Source organism: Scylla paramamosain, unplaced genomic scaffold (assembly GCF_035594125.1).
Source record: "Scylla paramamosain isolate STU-SP2022 unplaced genomic scaffold, ASM3559412v1 Contig21, whole genome shotgun sequence".
Classification (NCBI taxonomy): Eukaryota; Metazoa; Arthropoda; class Malacostraca; order Decapoda; family Portunidae; genus Scylla; species Scylla paramamosain.
Window position 1 is genome coordinate 82,323 of NW_026973686.1, and position 26,575 is coordinate 108,897.

The 26,575-nt window shown below is 43.6% G+C and overlaps 1 protein-coding gene across 5 annotated transcripts in view; it reads left to right on the forward strand.

Annotated features, from left to right (window-relative positions):
- Window positions 1-26,575, forward strand: part of LOC135097472 (uncharacterized) — a 106,630-nt gene that overhangs the window by 63,750 nt on the left and 16,305 nt on the right. For all 5 annotated transcript variants that reach the window (XM_063999421.1, XM_063999422.1, XM_063999418.1 and 2 more), the window contains exon 5: window positions 26,047-26,454. In XM_063999421.1, the coding sequence (XP_063855491.1) occupies window positions 26,047-26,454 (408 nt within the window). The remainder of the gene's footprint in view (window positions 1-26,046; window positions 26,455-26,575) is intronic.

A 26,575-nucleotide genomic window follows, 5' to 3' on the forward strand; every position in this document is an offset into this window, starting at 1 on the left:
GGGGGGGGGAGGGGGTGTTCCACTCATACCGCTCTTCTACACAGGCTGGAATCAAAAATCTTTTGTCTTATCAACTCCTCTCCTCTAATTGACTGTCTTCAGCCTCTCTCTCATCGCCGCAATGTTGCATCGCTAGCTGTCTTCTACCGCTATTTTCATGCTAACTGCTCTTCTGATCAAGAACATAAGAACATAAGAAATAAAGGAAGCTGCAAGAAGCGACCAGGCTTACACGTGGCAGTCCCTGTATGAAACACACCTACCTATTTCCATCTGCTATCCCCATCCATAAACTTGTCTAATCTTCTCTTAAAGCTCTCTAGTGTCCTAGCACTAACTACATGATTACTAAGTCCGTTCCACTCATCTACCACTCTATTTGAGAACCAATTTTTTCCTATCTCCTTCCTAAACCTAAATTTTTCAAGCTTGAACCCGTTATTTCTTGTTCTACCCTGGTTGCTGATCCTAAGAATTTTGCTTACATCTCCCTTGTTATAACCCTTATACCACTTAAAGACTTCTATCAGGTCCCCTCTTAACCTACGTCTCTCTAAAGAATGTAAATTTAACAGCTTCAACCTCGCCTCGTAAGGAATACTCCTCATCCCCTGTATCCTTTTAGTCATTCTTCTCTGTACTGATTCTAATAGACCTATCTTGCTAACTGCATGCCTCCCCCTCCTCCCGCGGCCTTGCTCCACAAAACTTTCTTCTTTCTCTCACCCTTATTCTGTCCACCTCTCTAATGCAAGAGTTAACCAGTATTTTTCAATCATTCATCCCTTTTTCTGGTAAACTCTGAACTCCCTTCCTGCTTTTGTATTTCCAGCTTCCTATGACTTGAATTCCTTCAAGAGGAAGGTTTCAAGACACTTATCCTTCAATTTTTGACTGCCGCTTTGGACCCTTTTCTGGGACTGTCATTTCAGTGGCTTTTATTTTATTGTATTTTTGTTGCCCTTGGCCAGTGTCCTTCGTACATTAAAAAAAAAAAAATTTATATATATATATATATATATATATATATATATATATATATATATATATATATATATATATATATATATATATATATATATATATATATATATATATATATATATATATATATATATATATATATATATATATATATATATATATATATATATATATATATATATATATATATATATATATATATATATATATATATATATCCCATTGAGCTGTTTCATTAATAGCAGGGATTAAGCTGATGTCATACTTGCACATGGTCTTAAAGCCTATGAGAAGATCAGCCTTGAAAGATACATTTGATACAATGTATGTCTGGTTCCTTGGGTGATAAGGACAGTGATAAGAATACTTTTCCGTGAGGTAAATCAATTTTCCCAGATATACCATTGAAATTAACATCAGGAGGTAATGCGGTGATGTGACTCTGAGTACAGGAAAAAAAAATCTTCGAAATACATCCATCTTGAAAAGGTTAACAGCAGCACCCGTGTCAAAGAAAGCTTTGTATGATGCAGAGTGAGCAGTAACATATGTGACAATGCCATTGTATAATCCAGAATATCAAACGTTAACGGAAGGAAGTGCTGAGTTAAGATGATGGGCGAAACTTATTTTGTGCTTTGTACGTTGTTTAGGTGATAATTTGAGGATTGATGATGTTATGATGGATTGACCAGTAAATGGCGCACGTCGCTTCCCGATAATGTTTGTTGAGCAGTATGAGACTGCAAGATTATGCCTGCAGTCTTGCAAGGAATGACCAACCCTTTTGTGGAAGAAACAGAATGCATCAGGGTTTAATAAATGTCTTTCTGAGTTATCAAGAACAACCTTACACTGCGCGATAACATGATCAAGCAGCTTGCAATGGTTGCAGGTGACATTTCTGGGCCTCGATTTTGATCAGCATAATATCTGTGTGAAGAAGGATTAAGAAAGATTAAGAAGGACGAGAAAGCGGGCGAGGAGCGCCAAGTACCTGAATACATCATATATGTAATCTGTTTCATTGAATTCGATGTCACTTGCGACCTGGAATTTGAAGCATCAAGGGAGGTGAAGAACAAGAGATAAGCTATGATTCTTTTTAACTCGTCCTTTGACAGTGAGTCATCAGTAAACCAATTTGAATCTTGGAGTTGAGAGATCAGTTCCGAGCTTAGAGAGAAAGCAATGTTTTTTTGCCTTGTCAGTGTGAACGGACGTGCTTTGTAATATATTTTGAGAGTTTGCTGAGAGAATGGGTGGCTCCAAGCTTTGAATGACTCTGGAAATGATTTCTGAGCTGAGTGGTGAAGTCATCAAAGGCAGTGAGAGAAGCAATTTTATCTGAATTTACCAGCGGGCCGGCGAGACTCGAGGACTCGTGACAGATACAAGATTTCAAAATGGATGAACGTCTGGTACATTCCTTATCAATCCCTTGAATAAACTAATGAACGATTTCTTTGCTAGCTCCAGAAAAATCAGGGAGTTGATGAGATTCATGTGTGTTTTCAGCAGACATTATGGAAGGTAATGATGAAGATGACAGTGCAGAATGTGTTCTTGTTTTCATAAGACATGTGTATCACATAAGAATGGATGAATAACATACACAAAAATATTAAACACACAAAATAACACACATTATGATAAACGCAGAATAACAGTTATTATGAAGGACAGAAGGAAATATTATATACACTGACAAGACAGAGAGACAGACAGGCAGGCAGGTAGACAGACAGATAGATAAACACAAATATCAGAAGGAGAAAAAATAATAAGAATCAGATGGAATACTTAAATTTTGGTGGTGCCGAGGTGGCGATCTGATGACAGGGAAAACTCAGGAAGAAGACGGAGAGAGATGACCTTGGCGAGTCCAAGCAGTGAGAGGTCGGCGGCGGGAAGGTGACGGATGACAGGCAGGTGCGGCGACCCAGTGTGTACCGCGGCCTGGGAAGATGACCAGGTGAGGCGAGACCGCGAGTACCCGAATGGGAGAGGTGAAGGTGACTCGGGAAGGATCCAAGGGACATCCACACCTCGGAGGAAGCGAAGCGAAGGGGGGAGAGGCGACGGGTGTGGCCAAGGGGAGATAAGACCAGCTCAGATGAGGTAGGAGCGGTGGAGAGCAGGAACAGTTGTAATGAGCAGGCGACGGCTGACGAGTGTGGCCATAGGGAGATGAGGCAGGAGCGAGTGAGGCTGACGGTGCGGCAGCATGAAGCACGTGAGGCTTTGTATGTGCCCACGTGAGGAGCGGGTGCAAGCGAGAAAGCTGCGGTGACTTGGACGGCTGTGTTGGGTCAGAGCGGTGGCGCGGGTGGGAGTAGAGTGGACTGTGGCAGAGCGGGGCGCCGGTGAGGTGAGCTGACCCAGGATTTGAGCGTGGTGATGGGACAGGCAGGATCAGGACCGCGACTTGCCATGTCGATAGCGATACACCCACGATTTCTTCTATGTGATTAAGATGACGCCTCGCAACTTGCTTGCGATGGTGGCGTGATATTCGTGTCTCAGAGCGTGTACTGATGATGAGAGAGTCAAAGGGATTTTGTGTTCCTCGATCGCACAACACCGCTGCCCACCACTTTGTATCGAATAACCACCTTTACTAAAGTCAGCTGGATACCACTGGCCACCCTTTGTTCGATGTGTGTCTTCTTTGTACTAGATGGCTGTCACCACTAGTTCCGATAGATTTCACTGGTTCATTGACTTACTGGATGCTGCTGGAGATGACGGTGGCAGGATAGATGATGGTGGCTCGTTGATTTTCTGATGAATTCTGGTAGCGTGGAGTGCATGGGTAGTGGGTTAGATTATGGTTGACTGTGTGAGTGAAGGTAATACAACAGACTGATGTATTTTCTTGATTTAATGATGGACAGAGATGTATGTACTTGCGTGATATCGAGACAAATATTTGCCAAAAATCAAAATTTACTTGAATCAGCATTTCAGAAGGTAGGAAATCTTCGTCTCTTATAGTTTCATAAGCTGTAATAGCCCCTATTTGTGTAATAGGGAATGCAGGAGAAGAGATAATTTTTATATGGCAAAAACCGCCATTTTGAGATATCAAGCGATAAAATTATAAAAAAAAATTAGTGTATTTTACCTAATGCAGCTAGAGACTTGAAATTCACAGGATATGTACTTCAGAATATATGTAAAAAGCAGACAGATTATTTTAGTTACTCTGATTGGTTTGTAAATAGGCCTAGAGCGATTCATGATGTCAAGCTTAATTAGCGATGTCAGGGGAACAAGAATATTATTATATTTTGTTACATTTCGCCATATTTATAAGTAAAGACCAATATTCTACTGTTTGAAATAAATAAAATATTAATTAAAAAATATCTGATGCAGATACATTATTTTTTTTTTCATTTACGAAAAAAAAGTCGTAAATAAATTCGAGAAATATTAGTTATAGCTAAAAATAACTGACAATTTCTATCTGTACTTAGAAAGAGAATCACTGATTTTCAGAGTTGACTAAAGAAAACCGGGTACCTCAGAAAAAATATGGAAACAAGGAAAAAAAAAATTTTATCATACATGAATCGTGGCACATAAAGTCACAGATATTCATGACGGGACGCCTCATTGCATAACACAAAAAAAATTTCTCACAATGTTCAATATACCAAAAAAAAAATGGAAGAAAATGCATGAGAAAAAAAAAATTCAGGTCGCCATCGTACGTACAATCGTAGTGGATCATGCCTTCAACACTATGCAACACAACCCTCCCGTCTCTATGCCTTTCAGAGGTAGAATAGCTGGGAGCTCCCGCTCCTTACGCCGTGGAATCTGAGACCTGCTGTGTAGTAATAAGTTGAGACGTCTCATTTTAAACTGACGTCTGAAAATATACTGCTTCACCGGTGTCGTAGGATTCAGTGGCCAGCTAGTTTCAAGTGACCAAATGTGTGAGCAGCCATATTTTTACCGTCAAACGTAGTGCTCATTTACTCCTAGCCATGGCAACGCACAGACCTCCCTGGACCCCCTCTTAAGGATACTCATTTTACTCTCGAAAGAACGTTTAGGCGTTGACTGAGATCCGTTAGCTATTATGCCACATCACACAATTTCTCATTAATATATTAGTTCTTTTCACTTTTTATTGGAATTCAAGTATTAGGTATAGATTATTTAGCTTGTCAAGACATTCAGTACTACGAATGGTTCGGGTTTTAAGATAACAGGACACTAATCCAATTTAGCATTACCTAACCTAACCTAACCTAAATGATGTGTAGCAATACATAACCTAACATTACCCAATATTCTACATATACATATTCATACAATATACCTACATGGCATGCCTACTACTGATGCTGTCCAATGGTTGCGGTTGAAGACGTCTGTGCGTTGCCGTGGCTGGGAGTAAATGCGTTGTACGTCTGACAGTAAAAATGAGGCTGCGTGTGCATTTGTTCACTTCAAACTAGCTGGTCACTTGAACCTACTACACCAGCACCATCTCTCACTCCCAGTCACCCAAAAGACACTAAGGGAGGGATGTAGCGTGTTGCTCCGCTGGCTGACAGATAAGAGTGTACACGCTAACATCGTTATTATTTTTCTTGTTTCCTTATGGATAATGACGCTTACAAGAAAGGAGTAGCTTAAAAAAATCTGGGAAATACGAAGGAAGAAAAGAGAGAGCAAGAGAGTTAGTTGTCCAGGACTCCACAGATGCGGCTACCACCATTGCCTCCACCAGTACACCACTCTGTTGCGGTTTTCAGCAATACAACGCCTGTTTCTGTGAATCCTAGGCACTCCAGCTCAAGATCCAAGATAAATCTAGATTTGAGCACCAGTTTGAAAGGGATTGCGGCAGTGGAGTAGTGGTGCATTTTTAAAACCCCTGTTTGGTAAGCACTGTCAATGAGGAAAGGGAAGGCGTTCACTGCTAGCTAAACAAAATCCCTGTCCAAGGATTTGGCAGTGTGAAGACACCAGCAGTGAGGCATTTTGACGGTAAAAGCGCAAGATGTTGAACAAGGCAGCTCTCGACATGACCCCAGGAGATATTGGTGATTTCTGTTGTAGATATTAAAATTATATGTAAATTTGTTGTGTTATGAGCAGACCTGATGATCCTGACATAACCAAAACTCATAATTCTCCTAGTATTCCCCCATCTTCAGAGGAAAATATTCAAGCCATCCAGACTCGTGATACAGCTGCCCACAAGGTTCACCCTCTAGTTCTTCCTAACTTACAAACTCTGACAATGACTCCACAAGACTTCGCTAGACTACAGAGCTCTTATCCCACGCTAGCAGCCCTTCGGGAGAAACCTTCCTTCGGCGAAGAGGAACATAGTCGTTCAGCTTCCATCTTTAAGTACGAAATCTTTACAGGATTTGCTGTTCCTCAAATAACAAAAAAACAGGAAGGACGGACGTATCTCGTCTTTCCCGCAGATTGTCGGCCATCAGTACTATCTGTCACCCACGACCCTGGCAGGTCATCTATCTCATTGCAAGACTGGCATAAAGATAGGGGACTACTGGCCTGCCATGTAGTCTGATTTCCAGTGTTCCATAAGTCTTGTGATAAGTGCCAGAGAATGTCTTTCCAAGGAAGGGTTAAACGAGTACCCTTAAAACAACTTACAATAATAACTATCTTCTAGAGTTGCAATCGATATTATCGGCCCTTTATCTCCACCAATATCTAAAGGACACCACTACACACTTACTTTAATAGACTTTGCCACAGGATTCCCGGAGGCTGTTCCACTTAAGGAGGTGACTTCCTTCTCTACGGCTGAGGCACTACTATCAATCTTTGCAAGAACCATTATACATAGGGAGATATTATCTGATCGAGGCACGCAGTTAACATCTCCGATGATGGTGGAACTACAAAGATTGCTCGGAACCAAGCCACTCTTCACAACCCCTTACCATCCCAGTGCTAATGGAAGAATCGAGAATTTTCATGCCACCCTCAAGTCATCGCTCCGGAAACTATGCTCCAAAAAGCCCCGTGAGTGGCACATATACCAACCAGCTGTCCCGTTTGCCATTCAGGAGATGCCAAGTCATCGAACAAGATTTTCAACCTTTGAGCTAATGTAAGCAAGAGCAGTAAGGGGTCCAGTTTCAGTTTTGTGGGATCTTTGGGAAAACAGCAAGCTTACAGAAGACGAACGTTCTTGTTTCTTATATGTCATAAAGTTAAAGGACAAACTGGCTGACTGTTCCAGGATTGCAGTCCAGAATGCAGACATCAGTGCCACCAACTACAAATCTTACTTCGACCTGAAGTCCCAAGACCAGCAGTTTAAGCCAGGTGAGGAAGTTCTTGTTTTCCTTTCTGACTCTTCTAATATCACCGACGAGCTCACGGGTATCACCGGTATCACCGGTATCACGGGTATCACCGACGTGCTCACATCAACCTCTCTGCTGTTCTTGATGAACTCTCTACCCCTACTGAAGAACCGGACCCAGGAAGTAACCTTGACATCCTCCGAAGAGGAATTCCTTGATCGAGCTGAGGACTTGGCCATAGCTCCGAACGGCAGAATGGAAACGGTTGTACCGATGATGTGCTTGCCATCGACGACAAACTCTTCTGAACAACGCGAGAACATCCTTATTCTCACTAACCACTTCAAAGGTGTTTTGTTTGAAGTTTCCGGTTGTACATCAATCACTGAATATGACATCCAATTGTGCTCTTCTAACAGAATAAAACTAAAATTATATCTCATTCCTTATCATATAAAGGCTTTCTTTCAACAGGAAGTAGAGCAGCTCCTTCAATAAGGTATCATCATACCTTCAGCTTCACAAAACCGTTCTCCTGTTCTTATGATAAAGAAGCGTAGACTTATGGGTTCTGAATTCCATCACCACCTTCGATGCTGTGCCCATTAACACCATCACAAAAGATCTCTACAAGTTCATCAGATGTAGTTACTTTACAGAACTGGACTTAACCAAGAGGTACCTTTCAGGTACCTCTCTCTGATCGCGCAAAGACTCTGACTACCTTCTCTTCATATCTCTGCCTTATGGAATTCTGTCGCCTCCCTTTCAGACATCTTACGGCCTGTGCCACGTATTTAAGGTTAATGCGCATCGTCCTGTCTGCCCTAGAAGGGGTAACCTTTTATCATGAGAACCTCTTCATCTTCGGAACAACCTGGGAATCTCACATCTACGCTCTCCAATTTGTGCTCTTTTGACTTCGGCAACATGGACTGACTGCTCGTCCTTCAAAATGTTGCTTAGGATTCGACTCGATAGAATATCTAGGATTCATCGTGGATGATAAGACCCTGCGTCCCCAAGATAATAAAGTGGAAACCATATCCTCTGTTTCACCTCCATCTCCCAAGAAATTGCTTCGATCCTTCTTCCTTCTTTTATATATATATATATATATATATATATATATATATATATATATATATATATATATATATATATATATATATATATATATATATATATATATATATTTATTTATTTATTTATTTATTTATTTATTTACTTATATAATTTATAACGAGATATAAAATGAAGAAAGTAGTAAGAATGAATAAAGAAAGAATAATAAGAAAGAGAGATCAGAAGAGAGACAGGCCAGAGACAAGACGTACCCGCATCCTGGTCACGTACGTACTCAGACTGAAACTCCTATTTTCACTCACTTATTTTCCCCACTTAAATTTATTTACTAACTCATCCATTTAATTTGAAGCTCAAGCAGTATTTAGAAGAAGAGTTGCCTCCTAACACTAAAATAATCAGTTTATCTACCCCCCCCTTGTTTATTCAGCAGAATTTTTTGAATTAAAGTGTTTTATTCGTGTAAAGACAGCACGAAAAGCAGGTTTGGGGGGATAGACAGTGGGAGAGAAAGGAAGGATATTTAAGAAGAGGAAAGTTTCGTGAAATGGAAGTACAGTCAGAGAGTGTGAAAGGTGGCGGGCAGACCGCCTTGTTTTTTCCAGTATCTGTGGATTGTGGATCTGTGTGTCTCGAGAAGCAGAATGTGGGCCGGTGTGCATATATATGCGTGTCGCCTCCCCCCCCTTGTTCCCCCTCCCCCTAGCAACAGAGAGGGAGAGTGTTTGGCGCACTTTCTCATGCTCAGTCACTACTTGGCTCTTGGACGGGGAAGACTTACTGAGACGTATTCTAATATTTGACGGAAACTAGGGCGGGATAAGAATTATTTGGGTTGGTTGCCTTAAGGGAATAAGTAAGTCATTACCGGCCGTATGCCCCTACATACTTATACAGAATCGGAGTCTCCAAAGTAATCTGCCAGTGAGGGTAGTTGTGTATAATACACTATATCCAAAGAAGTGACTCCATAGCTGGGTGTTTGTTTAGGACGAGCTCTTGTGCAGTGAACGGTGAAGAATCGTGTGATCTTGGGCACTCTTTTGTAGTAGTTTCTTCTGTCTCTTGTTAGTAACCCTTTTTATCTTAAATGCTGCTGCTGGCTGATGCAGTTCAGCCGCAGAGGACTTGGAGTAATTAGCTGTGTAGTGATTTTTACTCCCTCCTCAGATCCTAACAAGGCCAGCTGTCCAGGGGGCAATGATCAACATTTTTTTTTTTTTTTTGGGTATATATGTTGGAGGGACACTAGCCAAGGGTAGCAAAAATCCAATAAAATATAAAAAAAAAAACCCACTGAGACGCCGTTCCCCAAATAGAGTACAAAGCTGTAGTCAAAAATTGAAGGATAAGTGTCTTGAAACCTCCGTCTTGAAGGAATTGAGATGGAGAGAAGGAAGTAGTAGGGAAATTGCCATGGGAGTCATCCATCCTAAAATGGAGACTCCCATGGCATTGCCATGGGCAAAATGGATTGCCATTTTATGGCAGTCCATTTTAGGATGGGTGATCCCCATGGCAATTTTCTGGAGGCTTCGGTGGCAATTCATTTCAGGATGGCGACCCTGGCTGTAAATCAACGCCGGGGAGGGGGGGGATAATTCACGGTGATGTCACCAGGGGTCATGTAAAGAGGGAGGTGGAGGAGGCGACGGAGACGGCGACAGCGACGCTGACGGGGAGAGGTGGGGGCGTGTGTCCTTATCCTTCAGCGACTATGAAATGACTAAAAGAATCAATACTAGTGGGTGGGAAGTAATTGAATGGGAAGACAGGAAGGGGGAAACTGAACGCATCAAGCAAGGCAGGCGGTGGGGATCGCTGACGGCTTGACGTCAGGGTCGCCATCATCGCCTCTCAACCCAGTCGGACGTCGAGGACTCATCTCCAAGAATGGAGCAAGCTGACAAGCATTTCATCTTGAGAACCGCGGGTAAGTACGCCATTGCCGTGCATGCCATCACGCACCTTCGCCTTTGTAAATTACATTAACATTCTTTTGCTAATGAATAAGAAGAGGGGGAGAAAAAAAAACTTTTCCATTGTTCTCATCGTTTTTTTTTTTTTTTTGCCTGTTACAGAACGTATCTCTTTCCGCTTTGATATCTATCTGGGTGATGTTGGGGGTAAGTAAAGCCGCGCTGACCATGAGGATGTCGATGTGGAGAGAATGTCGGAGCCTGCAAAGAAGAAGTTGATCTTTAGCGATGACTACATGTCACTGCTGCCAGCGAGCCCACCTCCTGATGACCCATCAGGACAGGAACGGCAGCAGTCGCAGCAACAGCCACAGCCGCAGCGGCAGCCGCAGCAGCAGTCACGGCCGCTACCTCCGGAGTCGCTGATGCCACCGCCCGCCGAAACACAGAAAGGTCAGATGAGTCGGCTGTAGGCGGCAATGAGGACCAGGAGGTGAAGAAGAAGTCGCAGGAAAACAGAAGAAAAAAAAAATGTCCCCTAACACGCCAGAGGATGTCAGCACGCCAAAACTCCCCAATGGCCCACCAGCTCCTCGTAAGAAGATGCTTCCTAGAGTTATTAAAACTACGCCCATCATTGACAGCGATGACGATGATCTCTTCGCCTTCAGTTAGCAAATGTTTTGAATGAATGAGATGTATTTGTCCAAATAAATCAATGAGTTGTATTTGCCCTAATAAAAATAAAATGTCCCATCGCCTGTGCATAATCTTTCTAATAATAATAATAATAATAATAATAATAATAATAATAATAATAATAATAAGGTAACCATCCTTCATAAGTATTATATCGGCGAAATCACGCACACCGCAGACAGTCAGCAAAAGTGAAGGTGACTGCCGCCGCTCCAGCCATCACAGACGCTTCGTCCAGGTAAAGGGATCGCAGGTGACGGAACCGCGTGGGTAGTCACGATGACCTTGACCATCGGGAAATGGCAGGACATGTCGGAGGGAACACGTGAACATCAGATGTCGGAGGGAACACGTGACCGTCCAGGACCCGCGCGTGCGACTAGCACATGGCGGCCGTGCGGCGGTTCATTCTGTAGCCCTCAACTTCCCGTTCCCGCCCAAAACAAAGGCTGCATGACCCCTGGCGGCGTTGCCACCCACTTTCCTGACGCGTTCAGTCCTCCCCCACCCCCTTCCCTTCCGACGACCTTGACCATCAAGTCAAGGAATGTACTGAGATGTTGGAGGGAACACGTGGTGGCAAGACTCAAACCAACCTGACCATCCAGGATCCGCACGAGTGAAAGGGAGGTCGTAATGGCAAGCCACCAGGGATCCCAAACAACAAGTGTGATGGCGACCCTTACCTCAAGCCGTCAGCGATCCCCACCACCTGCCTTGCTTGATGAGTTCAATCTTCCCCCACCCTGTTCCCTTCTGCCGACCTTGACCATCGAGTGGTGGGAGACATTGGAATGTACTGAGATGTTGGAAGGAACACGTGATGGCAAGACTCAAACCACCCTGGCCGTCCAGGAACCGCGCGAGTGAAATGAAGACCGTAATGGGAAGCCACCAGGGACTCCCAAACCGTGTGTGTGATGGCGACCCTGACGTCAAGCCGTCAGCGATCCCCACCGCCTTCCTTGCTTGATGCGTTCAGTTTCCCCCTCCCCTCTTCCCATTCAATTACTCCCCACCCACTAGTATTGATCCATTTAGTCATTTCATAGTCGCTGAAGGATAAGGACACACACCCCCACCTCTCCCCGTCAGCGTTGCTGTCGCCATCGCCGTTGCCCCCTCCACCTCCCTCTTTACATGACCCCTGGTGACATCACCGTGAATTATCCCCCCCTCCCCGGCGTTGATTTACAGCCAGGGTCGCCATCCAGAAAATTGCCATGGGAGTCGCCCATCCTAAAATGGATTGCCATAAAATGGCAATCCATTTTGCCCATAAGAAGCCATTTTAGGATGGGTGACTCCCATGGCAATTTCCCTACTACTTCCAACTTCCTATTAATTTAATTCCTTCAAGACGGAGGTTTCAAGACACTTATCCTTCAATTTTTGACTACAGCTTTGTACCCTATTTGGGGAACGGCGTCTCAGTGCGGTTTTTTTTTTATATTTTATTGAATTTTTGCTACCCTTGGCTAGTGTCCCTCCAACATATATACCCAAAAAAAAAAAAAAAAATGTTGATCATTGCCCCCTGGACAGCTGGCCTTGTTAGGATCTGAGGAGGGAGTAAAAATCACTACACAGCTAATTACTCCAAGTCCTCTGCGGCTGAACTGCATCAGCCAGCAGCAGCATTTAAGATAAAAAGGGTTACTAACAAGAGACAGAAGAAACTACTACAAAAGAGTGCCCAAGATCACACGATTCTTCACCGTTCACTGCACAAGAGCTCGTCCTAAACAAACACCCAGCTATGGAGTCACTTCTTTGGATATAGTGTATTATACACAACTACCCTCACTGGCAGATTACTTTGGAGACTCCGATTCTGTATAAGTATGTAGGGGCATACGGCCGGTAATGACTTACTTATTCCCTTAAGGCAACCAACCCGAATAATTCTTATCCCGCCCTAGTTTCCGTCAAATATTAGAATACGTCTCAGTAAGTCTTCCCCGTCCAAGAGCCAAGTAGTGACTGAGCATGAGAAAGTGCGCCAAACACTCTCCCTCTCTGTTGCTAGGGGGAGGGGGAACAAGGGGGGGGAGGCGACACGCATATATATGCACACCGGCCCACATTCTGCTTCTCGAGACACACAGATCCACAATCCACAGATACTGGAAAAAACAAGGCGGTCTGCCCGCCACCTTTCACACTCTCTGACTGTACGAGTACTTCCATTTCACGAAACTTTCCTCTTCTTAAATATCCTTCCTTTCTCTCCCACTGTCTATCCCCCCAAACCTGCTTTTCGTGCTGTCTTTACACGAATAAAACACTTTAATTCAAAAAATTCTGCTGAATAAACAAGGGGGGGGTAGATAAACTGATTATTTTAGTGTTAGGAGGCAACTCTTCTTCTAAATACTGCTTGAGCTTCAAATTAAATGGATGAGTTAGTAAATAAATTTAAGTGGGGAAAATAAGTGAGTGAAAATAGGAGTTTCAGTCTGAGTACGTACGTGACCAGGATGCGGGTACGTCTTGTCTCTGGCCTGTCTCTCTTCTGATCTCTCTTTCTTATTATTCTTTCTTTATTCATTCTTACTACTTTCTTCATTTTATATCTCGTTATAAATTATATAAGTAAATAAATAAATAAATAAATAAATAAATAAATATATATATATATATATATATATATATATATATATATATATATATATATATATATATATATATATATATATATATATATATATATATAAAAGAAGGAAGAAGGATCGAAGCAATTTCTTGGGAGATGGAGGTGAAACAGAGGATATGGTTTCCACTTTATTATCTTGGGGACGCAGGGTCTTATCATCCACGATGAATCCTAGATATTCTATCGAGTCGAATCCTAAGCAACATTTTGAAGGACGAGCAGTCAGTCCATGTTGCCGAAGTCAAAAGAGCACAAATTGGAGAGCGTAGATGTGAGATTCCCAGGTTGTTCCGAAGATGAAGAGGTTCTCATGATAAAAGGTTACCCCTTCTAGGGCAGACAGGACGATGCGCATTAACCTTAAATACGTGGCACAGGCCGTAAGATGTCTGAAAGGGAGGCGACAGAATTCCATAAGGCAGAGATATGAAGAGAAGGTAGTCAGAGTCTTTGCGCGATCAGAGAGAGGTACCTGAGAGGTACCTCTTGGTTAAGTCCAGTTCTGTAAAGTAACTACATCTGATGAACTTGTAGAGATCTTTTGTGATGGTGTTAATGGGCACAGCATCGAAGATGGTGATGGAATTCAGAACCCAGAAGTCTACGCTTCTTTATCATAAGAACAGGAGAACGGTTTTGTGAAGCTGAAGGTATGATGATACCTTATTGAAGGAGCTGCTCTACTTCCTGTTGAAAGAAAGCCTTTATATGATAAGGAATGAGATATAATTTTAGTTTTATTCTGTTAGAAGAGCACAATTGGATGTCATATTCAGTGATTGATGTACAACCGGAAACTTCAAACAAAACACCGTTGAAGTGGTTAGTGAGAATAAGGATGTTCTCGCGTTGTTCAGAAGAGTTTGTCGTCGATGGCAAGCACATCATCGGTACAACCGTTTCCATTCTGCCGTTCGGAGCTATGGCCAAGTCCTCAGCTCGATCAAGGAATTCCTCATCGGAGGATGTCAAGGTTACTTCCTGGGTCCGGTTCTTCAGTAGGGGTAGAGAGTTCATCAAGAACAGCAGAGAGGTTGATGTGAGCACGTCGGTGATACCCGTGATACCGGTGATACCGGTGATACCCGTGAGCTCGTCGGTGATATTAGAAGAGTCAGAAAGGAAAACAAGAACTTCCTCACCTGGCTTAAACTGCTGGTCTTGGGACTTCAGGTCGAAGTAAGATTTGTAGTTGGTGGCACTGATGTCTGCATTCAGGACTGCAATCCTGGAACAGTCAGCCAGTTTGTCCTTTAACTTTATGACATATAAGAAACAAGAACGTTCGTCTTCTGTAAGCTTGCTGTTTTCCCAAAGATCCCACAAAACTGAAACTGGACCCCTTACTGCTCTTGCTTACATTAGCTCAAAGGTTGAAAATCTTGTTCGATGACTTGGCATCTCCTGAATGGCAAACGGGACAGCTGGTTGGTATATGTGCCACTCACGGGGCTTTTTGGAGCATAGTTTCCGGAGCGATGACTTGAGGGTGGCATGAAAATTCTCGATTCTTCCATTAGCACTGGGATGGTAAGGAGTTGTGAAGAGTGGCTTGGTCCCGAGCAATCTTTGTAGTTCCACCATCATCGGAGATGTTAACTGCGCGCCTCGATCAGATAATATCTCCCTATGTATAATGGTTCTTGCAAAGATTGATAGTAGTGCCTCAGCCGTAGAGAAGGAAGTCACCTCCTTAAGTGGAACAGCCTCCGGGAATCCTGTGGCAAAGTCTATTAAAGTAAGTGTGTAGTGGTGTCCTTTAGATATTGGTGGAGATAAAGGGCCGACAATATCGATTGCAACTCTAGAAGATAGTTATTATGGTAAGTTGTTTTAAGGGTACTCGTTTAACCCTTCCTTGGAAAGACATTCTCTGGCACTTATCACAAGACTTACGGAACACTGGAAATCAGACTATATGGCAGGCCAGTAGTCACCTATTTTTATGCCAGTCTTGCAATGAGATAGATGACCTGCCAGGGTCGTGGGTAACAGATAGTACCAATGGCCGACAATCTGCGGGAAAGACGAGATACTTCCGTCCTTCCTGGTTTTTTTTGTTATTTGAGGAACAGCAAATCCTGTAAAGATTTCGTACTTAAAGATGGAAGCTGAACGACTATGTTCCTCTTCGCCGAAGGAAGGTTTCTCCCGAAGGGCTGCTAGCGTGGGATAAGAGCTCTGTAGTCTAGCGAAGTCTTGTGGAGTCATTTTCAGAGTTTGTAAGTTAGGAAGAACTAGAGGGTGAACCTTGTGGGCAGCTGTATCACGAGTCTGGATGGCTTGAATATTTTTCTCTGAAGATGGGGGAATACTAGGAGAATTATGAGATTTGGTTATGTCAGGATCATCAGGTCTGCTCACAACACAACAAATCTACATATAATTTTAATATTTACAACAGAAATCACCAATATCTCCTGGGGTCGTGTCGAGAGCTGCCTTGTTCAACATCTTGCGCTTTTACCGTCAAAATGCCTCACTGCTGGTGTCTTCACACTGCCAAATCCTTGGACAGGGATTTTGTTTAGCTAGCAGTGAACGCCTTCCCTTTCCTCATTGACAGTGCTTACGAAACAGGGGTTTTAAAAATGCACCACTACTCCACTGCCGCAATCCCTTTCAAACTGGTGCTCAAATCTAGATTTATCTTGGAGCTGGAGTGCCTAGGATTCACAGAAGCAGGCGTGGTATTGCTGAAAACCGCAACAGAGTGGTGTAGTGGTGGAGGCAATGGTGGTAGCCGCATCTGTGGAGTCCTGGACAACTAACTCTCTTGCTCTCTCTTTTCTTCCTTCGTATTTCCCAGATTTTTTTAAGCTACTCCTTTCTTGTAAGCGTCATTATCCATAAGGAAACAAGAAAAATAATAACGATGTTAGCGTGTACACTCTTATCTGTCAGCCAGCGGAGCAACACGCTACATCCCTCCCTTAGTGTCTTTTAGGTGACTGGGAGTGAGAGATGGTGCTGGTGTAGTAGGTTCAAGTGACCAGCTAGTTTGAAGTTAACAAATGCACACGCAGCCCCATTTTTACTGCCAGACGTACAACGCATTTACTCCCAGCCATGGCAACGCACAGACGTCTTCAGCCGCAACCATTCGACAGTATCAGTAGTAGGCATGCCATGTAGGTTAGATTGGGTAATGTTAGGTTAGGTATTGCTACACATCACTTAGGTTAGGTTAGGTTAGGTAATGCTAAATTGGATTAGTGTCCTGTTATCTTAAAACCCGAACCATTCGTAGTACTGAATGGCTTGACAAGCTAAATAATCTATACCTAATACTTGAATTCCAATAAAAAGTGAAAAGAACTAATATATTAATGAGAAATTGTGTGATGTGGCATAATAGCTAACGGATCTCAGTCAACGCCTAAACGTTCTTTCGAGAGTAAAATGAGTATCCTTAAGAGGGGGTCCAGGGAGGTCTGTGCGTGAGAAATTGTGTGATGTGGCATAATAGCTAACGGATCTCAGTCAACGCCTAAACGTTCTTTCGAGAGTAAAATGAGTATCCTTAAGAGGGGGTCCAGGGAGGTCTGTGCGTTGCCATGGCTAGGAGTAAATGAGCAATACGTTTGACAGTAAAAATATGGCTGCGCGCACATTTGGTCACTTGAAACTAGCTGGCCACTGAATCCTACGACACCGGTGAAGCAGTTTATTTTCAAACGTCAGTTTAAAATGAGATGTCTCAACTTATTACTACACAGCAGGTTTCAGATTCCACGGCGTACGGAGCGGGAGCTCCCAGCTATTCTACCTCTGAAAGGCACCATCCCATGTGCGATCGCACGTGGACAGTACAAATGTTCTCATATTACATGAACAATCCCCCTTATCCCCCTCCTTAACCACGTGGTCAATACAAATGTTCTTACATTACATGAACGGCAGCTGCTAGCCGCGGTCTCTTTTCACCCCTTAATTATGATGTGAATAATGTCATGGAAAGTCCCTCCCTATCACGTCACAACCCCATCATTAACCCATCCTCCTCCTCCTCTTCCTTAGCCTACGTGGTCAGTGCAAATGTTTTATTTTTACATTACATGAAGGGCAGCTGCTACCAGCGGCGTCCTCTCTTTCTCTACCCCTTAATTATGATGTGAATAATGTCGTGGAAAGTCTCTCCCGATCACGCCACAGTCCACTCATTATCCCATCCTCTCCCTCCTCTTCTTCCGCTTCCTCCTCCTCCTCCTCCTCCTCCTCCTCCTCCTCCTCCTCCTCTTCCTCATCCACCTCCACCTCCTCCTCCTCCTCCTCCTCCTCCTCCTCCTCCTCCTCCTCCTCATTCGCCGCCACCTCCTCATCCATCTCATTCTCCACATCTCTTTCCCGCTGATCATTGTCGGGGTGATAATACGCCCTTGAGGTATAGCCATCGACGTGAAAGCGCTTGTTGTCAAAATGTGACAACGTACGCTTTCGCATGCGAGTGGTACAAATTTGTCCTTTCACATTCCTGATATTATAGCAATCCACCATTCCACATGCGACATTATTAAGTGTTTCTCTATACTGCTGATGCAATATATTTTCCTGATGGTGAGTTGGAATATCTTTACCTCGAGATACTTGCTTGTCATATTTCAACAGCAGCGAATACATCTTTGGCTTTAATATGATCGCCTCTTTGATGAGCGTGGATCCGGTTTCAGATTTCAGCAAGCCTAGTTGACCCTTCCGCTCCCCATTAAAACAAGGGTGATCTGAAGCAAAGTTACTGGTGTCGAGAAAATTTGCCATGGGTCTATGTTTCAGTTCATCATTTAAGTTTGTAGGTATGTGCAGACTGAATATGAAACTGTCCGTATCTTATATATAAGCTAATTTAGCTCTCTCCCCATAATTAGCTTTGATGACACGATACCAAAAGTTGTACATGTACTTCTTTGCCACTTCTAAAATATGGTATCCCAAGTAATTTGGCTGCCTGATTTTAATCGTATTCTTACTGTTGACGCATATGACTCGGTCCTCGCCTAATTGGTGTACCCTTTTAAAGGATGGATTTCTTGCATACTTCAGGAAAGACTTTCTTTTTGTCACTAATTTTTGTTGGAGGCCATACTTCACTTCAGATAGCATGGATTTGCCATAAACTGCGTTTGACATCAGTTTGCAAATGCGATTTTTAATGGCGCACGTCTCATTTTTACGCTGAGTAACCTTCCTTTCTATAAAAGGTTTCAGGTATGGAGCCTGTCTGAAGCTATATATAGCATGGACACATTGTATTTCCAGTCCAAGTGAGAGTAAAAGTTGCAGCAATTCCAGACTGATGAGATGATCTTTCAGTCTCTTATGACTGGCCACGAGTTTACGAGTTTTCTTCCCCAGCTTACGACCTTCAGCTTCCAACAGTCTTTTACTGTACGGCGAGATGTCATCTTCTGTAATAGTCATATGTGCGAGGCACAGAAGGAACTCATCCGTGACCCGGGCCACGTCGGGGGAAAAGTCGCAGGTGTCCAAATGCAGCCAGTAACCGACATCGCCATCTGTCGCGTGATTCTGGATGCCAACTTCAAAAAAATCAACCATCTCTGACTGAGAAAGGTTTTTGATGTTGCCCATAGGCAGGGGGGAACACATAATGGTTGCATATAATGAATTATAGTCCAGATAGAACACATAGGTGCCGGGCCCGCCGTCGGGTTCGTGGTTTGACTGCAGGTGAGGTCTGACGCAAGTTACAAAGCATCCTCGTACATTTCTTTGGATCAGGTGATACATGTTAGGGTCGTAAGGTGGATCAAGTTGATCGCCTGTCGACTTCAAACTTCAAACAAATGTCTTGAAACTGCAATTCCTTAATCCTTACTTTTAATAAATGTGATTCTGACTTGGCAAAGATGTCCACGTGTGACTCTGGCAACTGCAGGTCTTTTATGATTAAGGAGACGTCAAAGCTCATATTATGCGCCAGAGAGATTAGATATTTCCTCATGCCATGACACTTGAGGTTGCATCGCGCGCACAATGCCCCCTTGTAATTATTTTGTGGTAATGAGTGGTCGTGATGTTTATGAGGTGGGGTTTTCACATTAAAGGATTGACGGCAGACCTCGCAGTGGCGCTGACGTTTGAAGTGGACTTCATCCTCCGCAGACATGCTAATTGGATAGCCAACTACACTTTCCTTGATGATTCGCCAAGCTTCGGATAGGCTATCAATGAAATTATTCACGGGATCTTCGCCGAAATAACTTCTTTTTTCTACGAAATTTTCATGCCTATTGATGATGAGATACGAGTAGCCAATTGGGTCATGTTCAGCTATCACACTCCTATTCTCCTTAGGTTTTATCATAGTTTCAAAATCAAAAAAATGCTAAGTAGGCAGGCTAATAGGTGTAGGCAAAATTTTTGAATTTTACTTTTTTCGGCATCACCTGGAAAGAGAAGAGTTTGAGTGAAGTCGCAACGGCACTCGTGATCGCTCAAACTGACAGACTTGGGAACTGAGCTGAAACATATTTTGCAAATCTAAAGACTCTCTAGGGTGGGAGAGCTTTTCATCAATTTCTGGTGCAGCTTCTCCACGTCTTTAATGAGCGTCATATGTCTTCCGCCTAGTAAAAGGAGTGGGATTACAGTTTTATACTTGCGTGAGCCTTTTCTTGATAATGTTAAATAGTACATCTCACCGCTTTTGGTCAGTTTATCCAGAGACAGGCGAATTAACCTTTCTAACTGACTCAAGTTCTCTCAAGTCACAGAACTCTCTAGTTTTCTGCGTGTGACATATTTCTCTCCGCCATGCCATCTCCGTAATATTTTTGGAATTCTTTTCCAAGGTACACCTCGGGCGTGAGGTCTGAAAGCCGCCAAACACCGAATAACACAGGACGAATGTCAGCCATCAGGATTGAAAATTTCATTCCCAGCTCGCACGCCTTTAGGATATACAACATAATCTCCTATGCCACTGCACGCGACATGCAAGCAATAGTTGATGAAAAAATTCTCTACTCTTGAAATGATAAAACCAGATCCTTCAGTCTCGCTGGTAAGGCTTTCCTACCGATTGTTCAGCTGATGGATCCATAAATCAACAAGGTCAGGCACATCTTGATAGGTGATCAGTCGTGCTCTAAAAGCAATATGAATGACTCGATGTTCATCCTCGCCTAAGGTAGAGAATTTAACTAGTAACTGAGAAATGTGTGAAAATATTTTCAGGGTGGAGGGGAATGGCGAGCCATGTGACGTGAAATATGATCTAATTTCCCGTATAAAGAACTCCCTGTATTAGTAAGTAGTCCGAATGGATCTCTGCTTACATGATCAGGTATGTCATATTGATGTCTGGTGAAGCTCCTCATAAAATTTTCCCTCGAATCAATTAACCGCGGTTCCTCCGGCGTCCCGCGCTCATTGTGGCATGCTTCCGCTTGTGGCGTGTCTGGGGGAAAAAAAAATAGAAGTAGCAGCGACACTTTATTATTATTATTATTATTATTATTATTATTATTGTTATTATTATTATTATTATTATTATTATTATTATCAGTATTATAATTTTTATTATTATTAATATTAAATTGATATTTATCTTGTGTAGGTAGCGGGGGAATTGAAGTCTCGGAAGAATTTAATACAATCTCCGATAATCCACTCAGCCCCGACTGTGGCGAGTCTTAAAAAAAGAATATTAGTAGTAGCTAGTAGTAGTGGCAGTGGTGCCGTATTTATTGATTTATTATTTATAGTAGATTTTTTTTTTCTCACCTCTTCCCCAACCTCCACGTGGGATGTTGGCTTGTGACGCTTGCCGACGTGTGTGTTCTAAGTCACCGCTCTGCTCAATCGAGTGTGAGCCTGTACAGGAAGATGTACTCAGAGCTCAAACTTGTAAAGATTGACAGTCATTTCATATTTATTATTATACATTCTCGCCATAATAAGTAATAATGCTTTCCAGAAGAATCAAGATTCCCAACTTCGCAGGTGTGTTCTGGTGGAGGATGTGGAAACAGAACACCACACCGCTCGCATAAATCACACTGGTCCTCCACACATGAGGGGCAGGTGGATTAGTGTGCCATCTCCCACACACTTGACATAAAAGCCGCGTCTCTGCTGTCCCACAGTAAACACCCATTTTTCTTTTCTTTTTTTTTTTTCTATAGCATTGTCAACACTTGCACCCCGTCCGCTATGGCGCGTGGGGAAACACTGAAGTTTCCCGCGCAGACGACCGCGAGGCGCGTGGCCTGACTCGGAAGTAGGAAACACCTGCCTGTTTCTTTATCTCCGCCCCTACCCTTATCCCACCTTGATCGATTCTCTTCAAAACTTTACGTCCGAGACGTAAAAGTTAACGTGGTCTTATGTGTAACACGCAAGTAACACTGTTTCCCCCATCTTCAAACTGAATAGGTTTACCTCTTTGATTGGTAATTTTGATGGCCACACTCTGTATAGTTCATATGGAAAGTGGTTTATACGTAATTGGATTCGCACCTTTACTGGTGCTGTCGCCGGGGAGTGGTATGTCGTCTAATATATTAACTATACTCGCCGCACCGAATTTTGGCCGGTGAGGCGGAGTTACTAAGGGAAATTCCCCAGTGTTGCCGCGTCTTCAAAAGATACCACGGAACGCCCACCAGCCTTCCGCTCTCTCTCTCTCTCTCTCTCTCTCTCTCTCTCTCTCTCTCTCTCTCTCTCTCTCTCTCTCTCTCTCTCTCTCTCATTACATAATATAATACATTTAATAAAACTGCACGTCTACTTTATTTATTTAGTTTGACTTTTTTTCCACACCACCATTGAGGTAAAAGTCTAGGCGGTGGGCGGAGTCAGAAGAGCGGCAATGTCGCTCACGTCCGCTGATATGCCAAGTTTACTATTTGAGGAAACGAGACCTTTGTATAGAAAACATTGTTTTGATATTTATCTCAGTGGTGGTGGGTGACAAAAAATCATAACAATGAGAGAGCCACAAGGGTTAAGGAGGTGAATCGGGGTTACAAGAAGGAGTAGACAGTGTTATAATCTATAACAAATTACTTGTAGCACCACTGGGGGAATCCCCGAGCTCCGCCTCACCGGCCAATATTCGGTGCGGCGAGTATAGTTGTTTACCAAATCGTGTGGGAGAAATGATGTCGGTATAAACGTACATATAATCCGTCCCCGCATCAGCTCGCGGTACATATTGAACGAATAATTTTATGGGTGTCGAGGGGGAAGCTTCGCTCGCACTGGAAGATGAAATGGTGTCGCCAGGTCTTTGAAAGTAGACGGTGTAGCGAAAATTTAGATTGAAACCCAGAATGCGAGCTATATGCGAGGCAAATTTTATACTTATATCACTGTAAATAGGATCGTCATTAGGAGGCACGATCGCATTGTTAACTATGACTCTCTCCAAGTCGCGGTCGTAATAGGTAATTTCCGAGTATGGGAAATAGATCTTCTTAAAGGACTCATTCAAAATTGCTTGAAGTTCTCTCACTATCTGTCCATTAATCGCCTTAGTTATGGCCGGTATATTCTTATCGGTAAAATTGGAGATGATATTCCTTTCTGGTAGATAGGTATACATGTTATATTCATACACATCAAACTCGGACTGCTTAACCCGACCATAAAACGATATACTGGAATTTGGATCCCCTTCCGTAATGCAGTAGAAATATTTAGGGAATAAAATATTACACAGGCGACTTCATAATCCCTACCGGTGTCTAAATGAATGGGTAATATTCTGTTTTCAAATTCTGTTGTTGTGTTTTTGGGAAATGACCTACCGCCTGCAAGAGAAGATAGGTATACGTATATATCGTCACTATCTCTGAACGACATGTTTTTTTTTATGCCCTGTCAACTAACAGACTGACTTTAAACTTCACCTTTTCATGTCATATATATGTCGACAGGCTGGAGGATATAACGGCACAGCGTGGCCGACCTTGACCATCGGGAAGTGGCTGGGCATTGGAATGTACTGAGATGTCGGAGGGAACACGTGATGGCAAGACTCACCACCCTGGCCGTCCAGGATCCGCGCGTGCGACTAGCGCGTGGCGGCCGCGCGGTGGCCCAAAACAAAGGCCGCATGACCCCTGGCGGCGTCGCCACCCACTTTTCTGAGGCGTTCAGTCCTCCCCCATCTCCTTCCCTTCATCAAGTGGTGGGTGACACTGGAATGTACTGAGATGTCGGAGGGAACACGTGATGGCAAGACTCAAACCAACCTGACCATCCAGGATCCGCACGAGTGAAAGGGAGGTCGTAATGGCAAGCCACCAGGGACCCCCAAACCATGTGTGTGATGGCGACCCTGACGTCAAGCCGTCAGCGATCCCCACCGCCTGCGTTACCTGATGAGTTCAATCCTCCCCCACCCCCTTCCCTTCCGCTGACCTTGACCATCGAGTAGTGGGAGACACTGGAATGTACTGAGATGCCGGAGGGAACACAGGGAACACGTGATGACAAGATTCAAACCACCCCGGCCGTCCAGGATCCGCGTGAGTGAAAGGGAGGCTGTAATGGCAAGCCACCAGTGACTCCCAAACCATGCGTGTGATGGCAACCCTGACGTCAAGCCGTCAGCGATCCCCACCGCCTGCCTTGCCTGACGCGTTCAGGTTCCCCCCCCTCTTCCTCACAATTACTTCCAACCCACCATTATTGATTCACTTAGTCATTTCATAGTCACCAAAGAATAATGACACACCAAAGGATAATGACACACGCCCCTACCTCTCCCCGTCAGCGCCGCCGTCGCCGTCGCCGTTGCCCCCTCCACCTCCCTCATGGCATGCCATTTTAGGATGGGCGACCCCCCATGGCAATTTACCTACTACTGATGGAAATGCAGAAGCAGGCAGTGTGTGTCAGGGCAATGCTTCCTTTAAATATCTAAAAGGGAAAGTTTTTTTTTTTTTTTAGATATTCAAAAACAAGATTCATCACCTGATATTTCGTGCTATCCCCGACATGTTAAGCGAAAAAAAAAAAAGTTTTGTCAATCTTAAAAATTTTCATGAAAATACTCCAGAGACGCCCCCTTAAATAAAGTACGAGAATATGTGTTAAATAAAGATTTGGAAGGTTTATGTAGAAAGAAAGAGTGAGGAATGTATACCTCGATGCCAGAGGCTATCACCGTTTCGCTCTCAGCACACAGAGACGGGTCTCTGATATGGAAGCAGTAGTCATTCCAAGGATATTCAGAGTACCTCCACAGGTCCCCCAAATTAGCAGAGACAAAATGCTATAGACACCTCCGCTTTGGGGGATCCTGAGGAGGAATTCGAGTGTTAGGAAAAATACAAATATGAAGTTGTGATCGGAGGATCCCAGCAGAGAAGATAGGGTGACAGCATAAATAGAAAAGGTTAGGAAAAGAATGATGGGTGTGTCTCCAAGACGGTCAGGAATCTGATAGGTCGTGGAGGATATCAAAGTTAAAAGCTAGTTCTCCAGGTTGGTCAGTGAAAGTAGAGGAAAGCCAAAGCTGGTGGTGAACAATGAAGTCTCCAAGAATGGAGATCTCCGCAATAGGTAAGAGTCAACATGTCCTGCACTTTGGAAGTTAAGAGGTAAAAAATCCTTTCATAGCCAGAGGAATTAGGTGAGAGGTATACAACAGAGATAAATTTAGTTTGAGAGTGACTCTGTACTCGTACACAGATGGTGGGAAATTCGGAAGAACGTAGGCACGAGAGCAAGTTAAGTTGTTGCACACATAGACGAAACATCCAGCTTTGGATTGAAGATGAGGATAGAGAAAGGAGGGTACAGAAAAGAGGTTACTGTCAGTCGCCTCAAACACCTTTGTTTCGGTGAGGCAAAAGAATGTTGCAAATATTAATGAAGAAAAGTTCAGGATGGTGTCAAGACACTTGGGGTCGATACCAGAAGAATATTCCGACTTGGGGACATTTGTGACCCCCTTCCCCAGACGGGAACTCCGAGGTTGGTGTAGGAGTCGTCATATTTAATTTTGGATTTTGAGTGAAAGATATGCGTGTAATTAGTTGCACGTAGTTTTGTGTAAAGGAAATGTCTTTAGAGTGTAGGCTGTGAATACTCCCTTGTGTTGTGAGACACGTTTCAGCAGTTGTCTACTGCCTCCTTCATATTGGTTTTCTGATCTCCAGCTGCTCTCAATCACCATTGTTTGTTAACATATGATGCGTTATGTTTGCGTTCCTGTAAATAATACACTCTGGTTCGCAATTTTTAATATAAAATATGAATTGATGCTTTGACCAAAAGAAAATCCTGTTTGTGGAGCTCAGAGATTATGAAGATCACAAACACAAAAACACAAACCCTCTTCGGTCCTGTAGCGAACACCACATATGCCTCAAAGGCATCTTACCAAGTTGATGTCCTGAATTTTCTCTCACAGGCCTACTGCTGCCGGCTGCGTGCGGAGCTGCGTCGCTTGGGAAAGGTCAGCCGCGCTTTTTTCAATGGCATAAAAAATCTGCTGAAAGTCATCGAAGGAAACTCCCCATGGCAGGCTGCCTGGCGATGGGGTAAGGACACTGACCGGGCAGCGCTGAGTGACCTCCTGACAAAGGCCGCTGCAGCCAATTGTCCTGTGACTGCCGCCTTCTTGCAGAGGGCGGGAGCGTGGCCCTTCTTCAGCAGAACCTTGGGTGGTAGTGCCCTACACGCCGCGCTGGAGGCTGGCCACCAGGGCATGGTCGAGGTGTTAACCAGGGACCTCGGGGGCTCTCCATACGTGCCGGACACACACGGTCGACTTGCAGTGCACATGATGACCGATGAGGAGCGACGGAAGCTGGACCAGGTGAGGCTGTCTGTTTGTTTGTGTTTAGATATTTATCATACATGTCACTTCCATCTTTCCTTCCTTCTCTCTCTCTCTCTCTCTCTCTCTCTCTCTCTCTCTCTCTCTCTCTCTCTCTCTC